At 44.8% G+C, this 14,240-nt stretch overlaps 1 protein-coding gene across 2 annotated transcripts in view; it reads left to right on the top strand.

Annotated features, from left to right (window-relative positions):
• Positions 1-14,240, top strand: part of CLCN1 (chloride voltage-gated channel 1) — a 38,867-nt gene that overhangs the window by 21,998 nt on the left and 2,629 nt on the right. The window contains exons 13-22 of one of the 2 annotated variants that reach the window (XM_032245163.1): positions 2,969-3,038; positions 3,225-3,335; positions 5,489-5,702; positions 5,932-6,065; positions 8,699-8,940; positions 9,311-9,422; positions 9,746-9,825; positions 10,069-10,107; positions 13,459-13,563; positions 13,654-13,740. In XM_032245163.1, the coding sequence (XP_032101054.1) occupies positions 2,969-3,038; positions 3,225-3,335; positions 5,489-5,702; positions 5,932-6,065; positions 8,699-8,940; positions 9,311-9,422; positions 9,746-9,825; positions 10,069-10,107; positions 13,459-13,563; positions 13,654-13,740 (1,194 nt within the window). The remainder of the gene's footprint in view (positions 1-2,968; positions 3,039-3,224; positions 3,336-5,488; positions 5,703-5,931; positions 6,066-8,698; positions 8,941-9,310; positions 9,423-9,745; positions 9,826-10,068; positions 10,108-13,458; positions 13,564-13,653; positions 13,741-14,240) is intronic. The other variant, XM_032245164.1, reaches the window with a different exon arrangement.

The raw sequence follows: 14,240 nt of genomic DNA, 5'->3' as shown, positions 1-14,240 counted from the left end.
AAAAAAAAAAAAAAAAAAGAGGCCTGGTGCGGTGGCTTACCCCTGTAATCCTAGCACTTTGGGAGACCGAGGCAGGCGGATCACCTAAGGTCAGGAGTTTGAGACCAGCCTAACCAACATGGCAAAACCCCGTCTCTACCAAAAATACAAAAATTAGGCCGGGCGCGGTGGCTCACGCCTGTAATCCCAGCACTTTGGGAGGCCGAGGCGGGTGGATCACGAGGTCAAGAGCTCGAGACCATCCTGGTCAACATGGTGAAACCCCGTCTCTACTAAAAATACAAAAATTAGCTGGGCATGGTGGCGCGTGCCTGTAATCCCAGCTACTCAGGAGGCTGAGGCAGGAGAATTGCCTGAACCCAGGAGGCGGAGGTTGCGATGAGCCGAGATCGCGCCATTGCACTCCAGCCTGGGTAACAAGAGCCAACCCCCCTCTCAAAAAAAAAAAAAAAAAAAAATACAAAAATTAGCCAGGCGTGGTGGTGGACGCCTGTAATCCCAGCTCCTCAGGAGGCTGAGGCAGGAAAATGGCTTGAACGCAAGAGGCAGAGGTTGCAGTGAGCTGAGATCATGCCGCCGCACACCAGCTTGGGTGACAGAGTGAGAGTCCATCAAAAAACAAAGAAGAAAGGAAGAGAGGAAGAGAGAAAGAGAAAGAGAGGAAGTAAGAAAGAAAGAAAGGAAGGGAGGGAGGGAGGGAGGAAAAGGTCAGAAAGTCTTGGGAGTTATTTGTGTTTAACATTACTTCCGGACCTTTTCTTTCATGTGCCAATAGCTAAAAAACTTTGCTAATCTCTTGTGTCATCCTTTGTGCTACAGAAGTTGGTAACTTCAATGTCCTCTGATCCTAATACTGTTCTTACACATATCTTGGAGGATAATCTAAAGTTCATCCTCTGAAATCAGACCTATTGGTCACCTGTTATATGAATTGCTAGAGCTTTCAGATTAACCTGAGCCTACAAAATCTCTTATGGCTCTTATGTTCTTATTTCAAAGAGATGGTACAGGATAGTTCAAGGGGTCTCCAACTGTTAAATATCAGAGTCACTTAAGAAGCTTAAACTACAAATGCCTATAGCCCTATCTGCAGACAATCTGATGTGGTAGCTTCCAGCAAGGTCTGGTCATCAGCATTTTAAATTATTTAAAACAAGTTCCCCTGGATGAGCATTACTCTTTAGTGTTCTAGCAAATGTTAGCTCTGAGAAGCTTTTTCTCCTTTGCATGAATACTATTTGTTCAGCCCATCTTCCTTCTTTCCTTCCTTCCTTTCTACCTACCCACCTGGCCACCTCCTTCCTATATTTATTGAGCACTGTACCAGTGCAGAAAAGAGGCAGAAAGGACAAGATGCCCTCTCTGTCCTTAGGGAATCCTCAGTCTCTAATCTCTTCATTTTGCCCATTTATTTTTGCTGTTCTCAACTGTTTTTGAATAGTCATATTCTGACATGAAGGAGTGTGTGTTTTACCTCATCTCAGAGCTTCTGGGATGAGACTTTCTCAGAGTCTTTGAGAATGTCTTTGAGAAAAACCTCCTGAGGTCAGCCCTGGATGGTGGGCATTCTTTCTTTCTAAGGTTCTGAAAATTAAGAAATATATTTCTCATTAGTTTATGGTGCAATTGCCCACAGCTCTAAAATTGTCAATACTTTCATGTTGGCAGTTTGTCCTGAGCTTTAGCAGCTACAATCTTGGACCTAATAAGTTTGAGATCCTTTTCTAAGATTGGTTTACTTATTTTGGAAGGGGTATATAAACCTGTTGCTTTGCTTACATATTACATCTGATATTTTTATTTCTTTTACAGATATTTAAAAAGTTCAACCACTAGCCTTTTTTCCATTCTATTTCCCAATTCTTTTGTCCTCTTTGCCTCAAAATGTACATAATGCTTTTGCTAAAATTGTCTCAATTTCTGTTGGAATTCTAGCTTACAAAGTTGGCCTTAGAGATTTTTTCTACTACATTGACTGAATCAGGCTTTCTCAATTTACCGTTCCTGTAGAGAGCCAGGACAGATCTAATTTTTGATCCTTGCTTAAGGAGATTTGATGGTTAAAGCAAGTGGCTTAGGCAGGTAAATTTTCTCTCTAGGTTCTACTGTGAGTTTCTCCATATAGATGGCTGTATGAATGACCACAATGAAATTAGATTAATCACACAATAAGTCACTCAGACTTTAAACGTCTGACACTTAGAAGTGAAGCTCCTTGGCCAGGCACAGTGGCTCATGCCCGTAGTCCCAGCACTTTCAGAGGCGGAGGCAGAGGCAGGTGGATTGCCTGAGCTCAGGAGTTCGAGACCAGCCTGGGCAACATTGCAAAGTCCCGTCTCTACTAAAAAAAAAAATTAGATAGACATGGTGGCAGGTGCCTGTAGTCTCAGCTACTCCTACTCAGGAGGCTGAGGCAGGAAAATTGCTTCAACCCCGGAGGCAGAGGTTGCAGTGAGCCGAGATCGTGTCACTGCACCCCAGCCTGGGTGACAGAGCAAGACCCTGTCTCAAAAAAAAAAAAAAAAAAACTGGAGCTCTTTTTCAGAAATATAACCTGAGTAGGAAAGGTTTTCCTCCACCTTCAAGAGTTTCAGGCTACTTTGCTGAGGCAAACTTTCTGAACTAAATGGGTACAATGGGTTGGGGCTCTTTCGGGGCAGAGAAAGAAAATTACTATGGGGTTCCATTCCTTGTTCTAGCTAGAATGCTGGAAGGCAAATACAGGCATTCAAAGTAGGAGGGATTTGGTCTAGCCATCTAGAGGAACCTTCTGATAGTATTGTCTTTGGTGATCTCAGCCTGAGAGCCCTGTTTTTTGTTTCTGGAAGAAGGGCCGCAGGCAAAATGGCTTTCAGAAGGATCGGCTATCCCAGGATTTCTGCAGAAAGGATAGTGGGAAGGGAGTTGGGTGTGTGCATGTCTGTTGGGCAGAGTTGAGAGGGTATTCCAATGCTTCTTTTTACTCCAGTTCTGGATGTCCATCGTGGCCACCACTATGCCTATACCCTGCGGAGGCTTCATGCCCGTTTTTGTGCTAGGTAAGTTCTGATGGGAAGTCTGCGGTCTGACTGACAGTTGCAATCTAGAATACAGGAAAAATAAGGAAAGGCCCGGGATGGTGGGAGTTTGTGTTTGGTCTTAATGCCCAAGGAGAGATTGGTTCTGAAAACAGAGCAAGGAACTTGGATCTCCTAACACCTTCCTTCCTTTTATCTTCCCTCTAGGAGCTGCATTTGGAAGACTGGTAGGAGAGATCATGGCCATGCTGTTTCCTGATGGTATTTTATTTGATGACATCATCTACAAAATCCTACCTGGGGGCTATGCAGTGATTGGTAAGAAACATTCCCACTTCCCTGGAATCAAACACTGAGCACCCCAGATCCCCACACTTAAACCCTCCCATTGCATCTTCATTCTAGCTTACACAATATGGTTTCAATTTAGTGCTAATTAACTCAGCTTTTACCCAGATAACAAACCCATGGCCCTGACCCATATTAGCTCTTATTGAACTTCTATGAGTCTTAGTTTCCTCATGTAGAAAAGGATTACAGGGATTAAATGAGATTGTAAGATTCTAGGATTGTGTTGGATGTTTGATAAAGGCTCTGTCTTCCCTTTCTAAGAATCATAGAACCAACAATGTGGATGACTGGCTCAGGTTGCAGATGATTGACTCAACCTGAGATATGTTGATATTGACGGGGACTAAGAGCACACAACTAAGAGCTAAGAAACATGGCTCTGGGCTTTTCCTGCCACGTGTTACCAGTTACCATGAAGAAAGATCGCTGTCTTTCTGAGCCTTAGTTTCTTTATTCTAAAATGACTTCTGAGATAGAGCTATGCCTAACACCAACAGAATCCTGGGATTATTATGCTTCCTTCCTCACCAAAATCCCGTCACATCTAAGGCCATGCCTTCCCTAGATAGAGAAGTGCTGACCAGCTTTCTAGCTCATTCGGTACCCTGCTCCCCTCACATAGTTTCTTTATAAAAGCCTCTTTCGTCAATGAGGGTCATCAACTCTTGTTCTTCATCTTCATGCTTCCCTGGTACACATGCCTCCCTTGTGAATATTTCCTAGTATACATGTCCGGTGATTGTTATGTTCTGAAGTATGTTGTATGCATTATCCAGTAGTGTCATTCCTCCCTATATTTCCCTTTTTGTGACCCCTTCCTTCCTTCCTTCCTTCCTTCCTATCCTACCAAAACTTAAGATAGATTCTATCTTCAGAGAGCTTATACAATTATAAAGTTTCAGGTCTACAAGTGTCTTAGAAATCATCTAAATGACCCCGTTCACTTTATAGTTGAGAGCATGGGACTCCACAGGAATTAAGCTCTACTCATTCCACTGAGGAATAGTCAGATCAGGATCTGACACAGGTCTCATTGCTCCAAGTCCATAGCATGATTCTTGGGTTTTCACTCTATTTACTTATTAATTGTTGGCATTAATACGTAAAGCCCAAGGTTAAAAAAAAAAAAAAAAAGTCATAACTGAGTTGTAAAATGCTCAGTGAAGAGGCCTGACATGGTGGCTCACGCCTGTAATCCCAGCACTTTGGGAGGCCAAGGCAGGCAGATCACATGAGGCCAGGAATTCAAAACCAGCGTAGCCAAGATGGCAAAATCCTGTTTCTACTAAAAAATACAAAAATTAGACATGTATGGTGGTGCGTGCCTGTAGTCCAAGCTACTTGGGAGGCTGAGGCAGGAGAATCACTTGAACCTGGGAGGTGGTGGTTGCCTTGAGCCAAGATCGCACCACTGCACTCCAGCCTGGGCGACAGAGTGAGACTCTGTCTCAAATAACAACAGTAATAATAATGATGATAATTAAAAATAATAAAATAAAATGCTCAGTGAATAATCATCCTAACTTTTAAAAGCAAGAAATGGATAGGACATCACTATCTTCATGTAATAAATGAAAATGTTGGCACACACAGAGATTTTGTAACTGGTGAATGTTATAGAATGAGATCAAAATGATGATTTTCTAAGAGTTCAGTATTGTAGTCCCTACTTTTTTTTTTTTTTTGAGACAGAATCTCGCTCTGCAGCCCAGGCTAGAGTGCAGTGGCATGATCTTGGCTCATTGCAACCTCCGCTTCCTGGGTCCCAGTTCAAACAATTCTCCTGCCTCAACCTCCAGAGTGTCTGGGATTACAGGCACACACCACCATGCCCAGCTGATTTTTGTATTTTAGTAGAGATGGGGTTTCACCCTGTTGGCCAGGCTGGTCTTGAACTCCTGACCTCATGATCTGCCTGCCTCGGCCTCCCAAAGTGCTAGAATTACAGGCGGGAGCCACCACACCCAGCCTGTAGTCCCTACTCTTGACAAATCATTATGAGTGCTGGCACTGACCAGGGTCATGTCTCCCATTCTGTGTTGTTTCCATCCCATCCCCATATGTCCTCCATGCTAAGAATGGCATTCCTAACCTACAGGTGTACTCCTGTGTCATTCTAGGAGCCGCAGCACTGACTGGTGCCGTGTCCCACACAGTGTCCACAGCTGTGATTTGCTTCGAATTAACGGGTCAGATTGCTCACATCCTACCCATGATGGTGGCTGTTATCTTGGCCAACATGGTGGCTCAGAGCCTGCAGCCCTCTCTCTATGACAGCATCATCCAGGTCAAGAAGCTACCCTACCTGCCTGACCTTGGCTGGAACCAGCTCAGGTCAGGGGCACTAGCTGGAATTAGTTCAGATCTGATGGGGAGAGTGGGAGGTTCTGAGGTTGAGATTGAGCTTAAGGTTAATGTTTGGAAACACAGTTTTAAATTATTATTATATCCTCATGCATTTAGTAGATATTGTGAGTGACTGAAAGTATGGCAAATCTTATGGGAGGGATGGAAGGGGTAGGTATATGGTGGGGCTAACCCACCGTGCTTTCTCCCTCCATAGCAAATATACCATCTTTGTTGAGGACATCATGGTGCGTGATGTGAAGTTTGTTTCAGCTTCTTACACATATGGGGAGTTGCGAACCCTGCTCCAGACCACCACAGTCAAGACTTTACCACTGGTTGACTCAAAAGGTCAGTGGGAAGGAAGGAAACAGACTCCAGAGCTAGTGACCTGAACAAGGGTCACACAGAGGTAGAGGAGGCCCCGTGGTGGGAAGTTGTCTTTAGGGGCCATCCAATGTGCTATGTACAAGGAAGGAAAAATTAAGCCATAACACAAGCACAAAAAGACAGTTAAAAATCCAATTAAATATAGTTGATTCTCATAATTCATGGTAGTTATGTTCAATTAAGTATTAAGTTCAAATACTATATTGAACTATATTGCTCCTAGGAAAAATACAGGGCTGGGTTTCTGTGAACCTCTGGTCACATTTCTATCAACCAATCAATACAAAACCTTGTTGCATGTGTGTTTCTGGTGAAGACACCTTATTTAATAGATATTGTTGATTAATTGATAATGAACTTGTGGTCAACAGCACTATAACCCATGCCTGAAATAGGCTTACTTAACACACACGTTTTCTCAATAAGGCTCATCACAGCCTTCTCGCACCAGGAACGGAAGAAAGCACTTTGACATTATACTCAGTGGCCATTTTCAGCAGCAAAATCACCAACACAAAGCACAAAAATGCAAAAAGCAAGGCGTTAAATACAAAAAGAACACCCGTTTACAATGTTGAACTGCTTTGTTCAGCTTCAGCTGGGAACAGGGGCATCGTGCAACCCAAAATCTTTGTTGCTCTACGCATGTCTGCGAATTACAGCGAAAGCACCTCTAGTGTTGGCCTTGGGTTACAAACATATTTTAGTGAGTAGCTGAATTCACAAATAGGGAATTTATGAATAACGACTATTAATGTAAATCCCATAGCTTCTTACATGGTTCCCTTTGATGCTTAACTAAGTCATGACTGTTTTTTAATGCCCAACTTATGGAAGAGTTGGAACTGTTTCTTTTTCTTTTTTCTTTTTTTTTTTTTTAAGAGACAGAGTCTCACTCTGTCGCCCAGGCTGGAGTGCAATGGCACAATCTCAGCTCACTGCAACCTTTGTCTCCTGGGTTCTAAGCGATTCTCTGTCTGCAGCCTCCTGAGTAGCTGGGATTACAGAAGAACACCACCACGCCCTCCTAATTTTGTATTTTTAATAGAGACGGGTTTCACCACGTTGGCCAGGCTGCTTTCGAACTCCTGACCTCAGGTGATCCACCCACCTCGGGTGATCCACCCACCTAGGCCTCCCAAAGTGCTGGGATTACAGGCTTGAGCCACTGTGCCCAGCCAGAACTGTTTCATATGGAGAAGTGAATGAATGGCTTTTAGTAAATAATAATTGCATATTTCTCTGCCTTCACCATCCTTTGACACTTCGTCCTACTTTGTATGATTTCTTATTGTGGTTTATGTATCCATGCCTTGTCTTCCTCACTAGGTGGGTGTTCCTTGAGAATAGAGGCTATAAATTCTACATACACAGGATGCCTTGTTATAGGTATCTGCTAGATAGTAAATGAATACTTGCCTAGTGTTTGAATTAGTGTAATAAAGAAAAATTATGTAAGGCCATTTGGAGCTATTAAGATTGTTAGTTCTGATTTCTGATAATCAGAATATCCAAATTATCAAATTAGATTAATTCAAATATTTCCCCAAATCTCAGATACCTTCTAAGTTCTACAGCAGAGGCTCTTTATTAGAGCAGGAGTACAGCCAACAAATCAGGCATAAGGTTTTCATAATAATGACTGAGACCTAACAGCAAAATTCATCTCTATAGTACTGCTGCAATGTCATGGCCTTAAAACTTAATAAAAATGTTAATTACAGTAGCAGAATTTCTATAATCATATAAAGACCTTTTCAGGAAAAGTAGGCATTTTGTTTTTATCCTAGCAGGATCCAAGTTTTTTTTTTTTTTTTTCTTTTCTTTTGTTTTTTTGTTTTTGAGACAGAGTTTTGCTCTTGTTGCCCAGGCTGGAGTGCAATGGTACAATCTCAGCTCACTGCACTGCCCCCTGGGTTCAAGCGATTCTCTTGCCTCAGCCTCTTGAGTAGTTGGGATTACAGGCACCTGCCACCACCCCCAGCTAATTTTTGTATTTTTAGTAGAGATGGGGTTTCACCATGTGGGGTTTTACCAGCCCAAGGCTGGTCTCGAACTCCTGACCTCAGGTGATCCACCCGCCTAGGCCTCCCAAAATGCTGGGATTACAGGCGTGCGTCACTGCACCTGGCTCAGGTTTTTTAAGTGATAAAATGTCAGATACAAAAGGGAGAGTTGCCTTGTTCCCCTTCTTCCAGGTAGAGATATAATGTTTGTATTGCTTACAGACTTCTAACAAAGCGTCTTCACATCTCAGCTTATTTGAATGGCTTCTCCTGTTTCTTTTTATTTGGACAGCATTGATTAGCCTACTTAATTATCAGCTCACCTATCCGAAGTCTATATGAGACCTCACCAAAATAAGCGCAAATTAGCCCAATTAGTGCTCTACCAATTGGCCCTGTACCTGCTAAATGGATGAAATAAAAGGGATTGAGCGAGGTTAGTCTTGGAGGATTCTTACTGAGTTTGCAGGAAGCTGAGAAAGATGTGGGGGAGTGGTAGGGGGCGCTTCTCGTGTTCTTGGGGTGCGGAGCGCGGTGGTGCAGGAGGGCTTGGAGGGGGCGCTCAGGCAGGGCGTGGACTTCCCCCAGATTCCATGATCCTGCTGGGCTCGGTGGAGCGGTCGGAACTGCAGGCCCTCCTGCAGCGCCACCTGTGTCCTGAGCGCAGGCTGCGCGCGGCCCAGGAGATGGCGCGGAAGTTGTCCGAGCTGCCTTACGACGGGAAGGCGCGGCTGACTGGGGAAGGGCTCCCCGGCGCGCCTCCAGGCCGGCCCGAGTCGTTCGCCTTTGTGGATGAGGATGAAGACGAAGACTTCTCTGGGAAGAGCGAGGTGACCGTGCCGGGAAGGGCCAGGGAGCAGGACAGATGAGGAGCAAAGGGAAAGGCGTCAGCTGGGCTGGGCTGGGACAGGCGTAGTTTCCCTGAAAGTAGTGGAAAGAGGGAGGGGAGAGGCTGTTAACTGAGAAAGCCAGAAATTCCGGATCAGGTTCCAAAGAGACCAGTGTCCCTGAATCCAGGGACTAAAGAAGATAAGGTTACAGATGATGGTATCCTCCACAATTCAAAGGGATATAGGAATTTATTAACTGGGGGAAAGAATAGAGTTTGCTTTCCCAGAACATCCACCGACTGGTGAAGACAGTGAAGCCCCAGGCAGTCTCTGCTCCCAACAGGCTGAGACTCCTTACTCTTTGTTACAGCTGCCTCCTTCCCCTGCTCCCCACTCCTCTCCTACTGTCCCCCTGTCCCCAGAAGAGCCCAATGGGCCTCTGCCTGGCCACAAACAGCAGCCGGAAGCACCAGAGCCTGCAGGTGACACTCTTCCCTCATGCACTCCAACTCAGCCTGTGGGTTCTTTCTGGTCACTTGGACCTGATGTTGACCTGCATGCAGCTCCTATGGGAGGTGGGGGGTGAGGCTGGGGGATTGAGGGAGGGAGGGGTTCTTATTCATCAATTTTCCTGGTTACTGTCCCAGGGAGTGGGAGCAGAGGGTGATTTAGGAGGGTAGAAGAAAGGGTAAGGTACCTGGGAAGTGCATCTCTTTGGAGGGAAAATGTCAGGCACCTTGTGGGGGGGGGCTGGCCATTTCCTGTTGCTTTGTGCCCATTTCCATCCACTCATCACTCCTCTCAGGTCAAAGACCCTCCATCTTCCAGTCCCTGCTTCGCTGCTTCCTGGGCAGAGCTCACCCCACAAAGAAGAAAGCAACCCAGGTGAGAGGAGATGTGTTTGATGATACAGGGGAAAGGGAGGCTGCCCTTGAAGAGTGAGAAACCCATGGTTCTTAGGAAGGCAGAGACCCCACCAAAGAGGAGAAATTTGCTCATATGGAAGGGTTGATAGAAGGGAGGCATCGTTGGTCCTGGCCAGGGAGCGATAGCTATTGTTTCATTGGGACCCATAGCTACCATGAGAAGAAAAGGGAAATAACTTGGACCTATGTCTTTCTTCTCTAGGATTCCACAGATTTAGTCGATTACATGTCACCTGAAGAGGTGAGTAAGGGAAATCGAAACCTGGGGTGGATTGTTCTGCCAAATGAAGATATTGTGATTTTGTTTCTACCTTCTTTATTGTGTTGTCATGAAATAGAATGGGAAGTATTTTGAGAGGATAAAAATAAGGATGATTATGGAGACAGTAATGAGTGTGTGACGGGAATGGAGGTGTTCTCAGAGGGATACAGTCATTTCAGAAGAGGAAAGCATTGAGCCTCCATGAGCAAATGGCGCCATGATGCTAAGATGAGCCCCAGACGTTTTAGAGATTATGGACTTTCTGGATCAGGCAAAGCTTTAATGGAGGTATAATGGCACCAGGAGGCTGGCACTAAAACAGCAAGATGGAAGAAAAACATCAAAACTAAAATGGGAAGCTGGGTGCAGTGGCTCACGCCTGTAATCCCAGCACTTTGGGAGGCTGAGGCAGGCAGATCACCTGAAGTCAGGAGTTCAAGACCATCGTTGCCAACCCCATTTCTACTAAAAATACAAAAAATTGGCTGGGCATGGTGGCGGGTGCCTGTAATCTCAGCTACTTGGGAGGCTGAGGCATGAAAATTGCTTGAATCCAGGAAGCAGAGGTTGCAGTGAGCCAAGATCATATCACTGCACTCCAGCGTGGGTGACAGAGCCAGATTCTGCCTCAAAAAAAAAATAAAACCAAAATGGGGAAATCTGCTCCTGGTGGAGGTTACTGTGCTGGATTGATCAGGGCCGTGAGACAGTGAACAACTGGAAAATGCTAGGCATTGCTACTGGGAAGAACTGAAAAAGGAAGAAAATAATGACCATGGGGGCAAACAAATGCCTATTTTCCTAAAAGAGGTAGTTATCAAATCTCCAAGAGAGAAAAATCCAGCATTCTGAATGTGCTTTGTTGTAAGGAGGGAACAGAATGTGGAATAGTGATTGGAAGCAGGCAGCTGAACAGTCCAGATCAGAAGATGCCGAGGGGTTATGGAGGAACAACAAAGAAAATCCATTGGCAACTATTCCATATGGTAAAAGAATGCACAGTTTGCTGCAAAGGCTGGAAACGTAAAGCTTGTAAAGTATGAAGCTGACAAAAAAAAAAACAAAACAGCAGATATTATTTTTAAATAAACATCTTATTAGATATCCAGAATAAATATGTGCTGACAATGAAAAGCATTACCGGGTTGGAGGAGGGTGTTGTGAGTGACAAGAGAGAAAGGAAACCTTCCCCACCTTTCAAAACACACACGCTTCTGATAAATGACTTGTGGAAAAGTCAAATAGCTGATCACAGAGGAAAAAGAAATACTATTCCTTCTGCCCACAAGCAGGAATCAGAAAGGCCAAAATTGCAATTAAGGAGTATTTTGTTAGATTGCTAAAATCAATAATAATAAGTTTTCCTGCTTTTTTTTCAATGAACCAGAGAGAAAACCAGCTAGTAGATCAGTGTGGTTATTTAATGACCACTGGAAATAAAGTGCAGTGAGGAATAAAAAGAAGGTAGACCATCATTTCTAGCTTATGTCTTTTTCAAGGAAGACTTTAAGGAGCTACCAACTCCCATGCGATTCATTGAGACATTTTAGAGGGATAAGATACAATAGGAGTCAAAATTCAGGATATTTTGAACACAATTTTCAGACCAGATGACACCCTTGACAATATCAAGATGTTGATATTGACCTAAAAACAGTATGGGTACAGTATGGGAATGCTGAAAGATTAAATTATATGTTGCCAGAAGTTCCCGCTAGGATTTCTTTAATTCTGCATACTCTGGAGTACACACAGAGCTCTGTTTCTAAGTGGGACTGAGCTTATTCAAGTATTGGAACACATCAGCCTCAACAGCAATGTCCTGTATCCTTTAGGCAAAAAACTGGTGGAGCTAGGCTTCTAATCTTGACTGCTGTTTGTATTCCAGGGACACAAACAACTGTCTGTACAATCCTGGGCGAATGACTTAAACACTCTGTACCTCTGTTTTCTCATCTACAAAATGAAGATAATGATAGCGTTATTGGAGAAGATTAAGCTAAAACATTTAAGGCAATTAGAAAAATGCTTGGCAAAGAGGATATACTTGATAATCGTTCACTGAAAATATTGCCTTATTGTTAAGGAAAGGCAAAAACGGAACATAAGGCCACAGATGACCATAGAAAGGACCAAGAGGACAGGATGGACCAAACTATGATTGGCAAGGTCTAGCCCCCATACTGTACCTAAATCTTCTCTACAACACACCTGCTAAGTGGTCGTCCATCCTATGCTATGTAACCCTGTGTAATCCATTACTGAGGAAGATGAAAGTAGAGAGGAGGCATGATTGTAATCCAGAAATACCAGGACAGGACAGGTGGAGTGAGCATCGCTATGGACCACACACTAGATCCTAAATCTATATAATGGCATTTGGTGACATTCCCTGAAGTTTGAGAGGTGTAGATTTGGACAAATAGGAAAATAGAGTTCTAGATCATTCAGATGGTACTGACTGAAAAGAGATTTTAGTAAATTTTAGAAACACGTGTGAGAGCCAGAGATGTAATGGATTATTGGGACTACTGGGAATTTTGGTGTGCGTATCTAAAGTGAAGAGGATGGCTGGCCTTTGTGCCTTTTGTCATAGGCAAAAACAAAAACTGGCTTTGCTCAAGTCAACTAAGTGCCAAGAGGTCCAGCATAGCTCTTCAATTTCAACAAGTACTCCCATGATTCCCTGCATGAGAGGTGATGTGCCAGTTTCTTGACAATGTACAGCAGTCGATACCACATAACACTCAAGAAGTTCCCGCCTATTAGTAAGACAAATGCCAGTACAGCAGGGAGCAAGGCCAATGTCATTTCTCAGAAGGAGAGACCAGCAAGTACTATGGGAATTTTAAAAGGGAGAAACACATCTGAATGGGAGAGTCAGGGGACAGGGAAGGGCAGGTAAAGGAACTCCAGATGGTCAGAACATAAAGACAAAGGTGGGGAAGGCATATTTGAAGAGCAGAAAGCAGTCTGGTTTGATTGAAGCTCCACATCTTCTAGGAGTAGTGGAAAATAGATGGGAAAGAGGTTGGAAATCACAAATGTTTGGGACACCAGGGGATGGGAGAGTTGGGGCCTAGAAGACGGGGGGGGATGTTCTGGGTACCTGGGGGTTTAGGGTGGGCTGGGGGCCTGATGAAGAAGGACGGAGAGGCTCTGTCACCTGGGAAGAAGGAGGAAGGCCTCTGATCTGGGGGATCTGTGATCAGTCCTTGCATGTTTTCAGATTCTGGGCAGGGGCTAGGAGGGCCATTTGGGGTCAGAATCAGCTATCTGGGGTGACAGGAGGCACTGTGATTTTGGTGACCTTCCTCCTCTGGCTGACAGATTGAGGCCTGGGAGCAGGAGCAGCTGAGCCAGCCTGTCTGCTTTGATTCCTGCTGTATTGACCAGTCTCCCTTCCAGCTGGTGGAGCAGACAACCCTGCACAAGGCAAGTCCTTTGCTGACTGCTCAGGGCTGCAGGGAGGGCAGGGAGCTGTGGGGCAAGGAACATGCACTGACCTGTGCTCTTCGCACTCAGACTCATACCCTGTTCTCACTCCTCGGCCTCCACCTCGCTTACGTGACCAGCATGGGGAAGCTAAGGGGCGTCCTGGCCCTGGAGGAGGTAATCACAATGTGTCCCATTTGAGCAGCAGGGGGGAGGCTGGGCACAGGATAAGGGGCTGCAGAAGGGATAAAGGGATATTAGCATCTCAAAAGTCCGCTCAGATTCCCCTATTTCTTTTTTTTCTTTCTTTTTTTTTTTTTTTTTCACTCTTGTCACACAGGCTGGAGTGCAGTTGTGTGATCTCAGCTCACTGCAATCTCTGCCTCCCAGGTTCAAGCGATTCTCCTCCCTCAGCCTCCCGAGTAGTTGGGATTACAGGCATGTGCTACCACGCGCGGCTAATTTTTTCTATTTTTAGTAGAGATGGGATATCGCCATGCTGGGCAGGCTGGTCTTGAACTCCTGACTTCAGGTGATCCACCTGCCTCGGCCTCCCAAAGTGCTGGGATTACAGGCATGAGCCACTGTGCCGATTCCCCTCTCTATTTCTTATGCAGAGATTGGAGGGGGTAGAAGGAGCAGCCAGCTGAGGTAGAGGAGACTACAAAGCCTGTTAT

The sequence above is a fragment of the Sapajus apella genome, unplaced genomic scaffold (assembly GCF_009761245.1).
Source record: "Sapajus apella isolate SASKATOON/1434 unplaced genomic scaffold, GSC_monkey_1.0 scaffold56, whole genome shotgun sequence".
Taxonomy (NCBI): domain Eukaryota; kingdom Metazoa; phylum Chordata; class Mammalia; order Primates; family Cebidae; genus Sapajus; species Sapajus apella.
The sequence above is the reverse complement of the archived record's forward strand: the minus strand, read 5'-3'. Positions and strand labels throughout refer to the sequence as shown.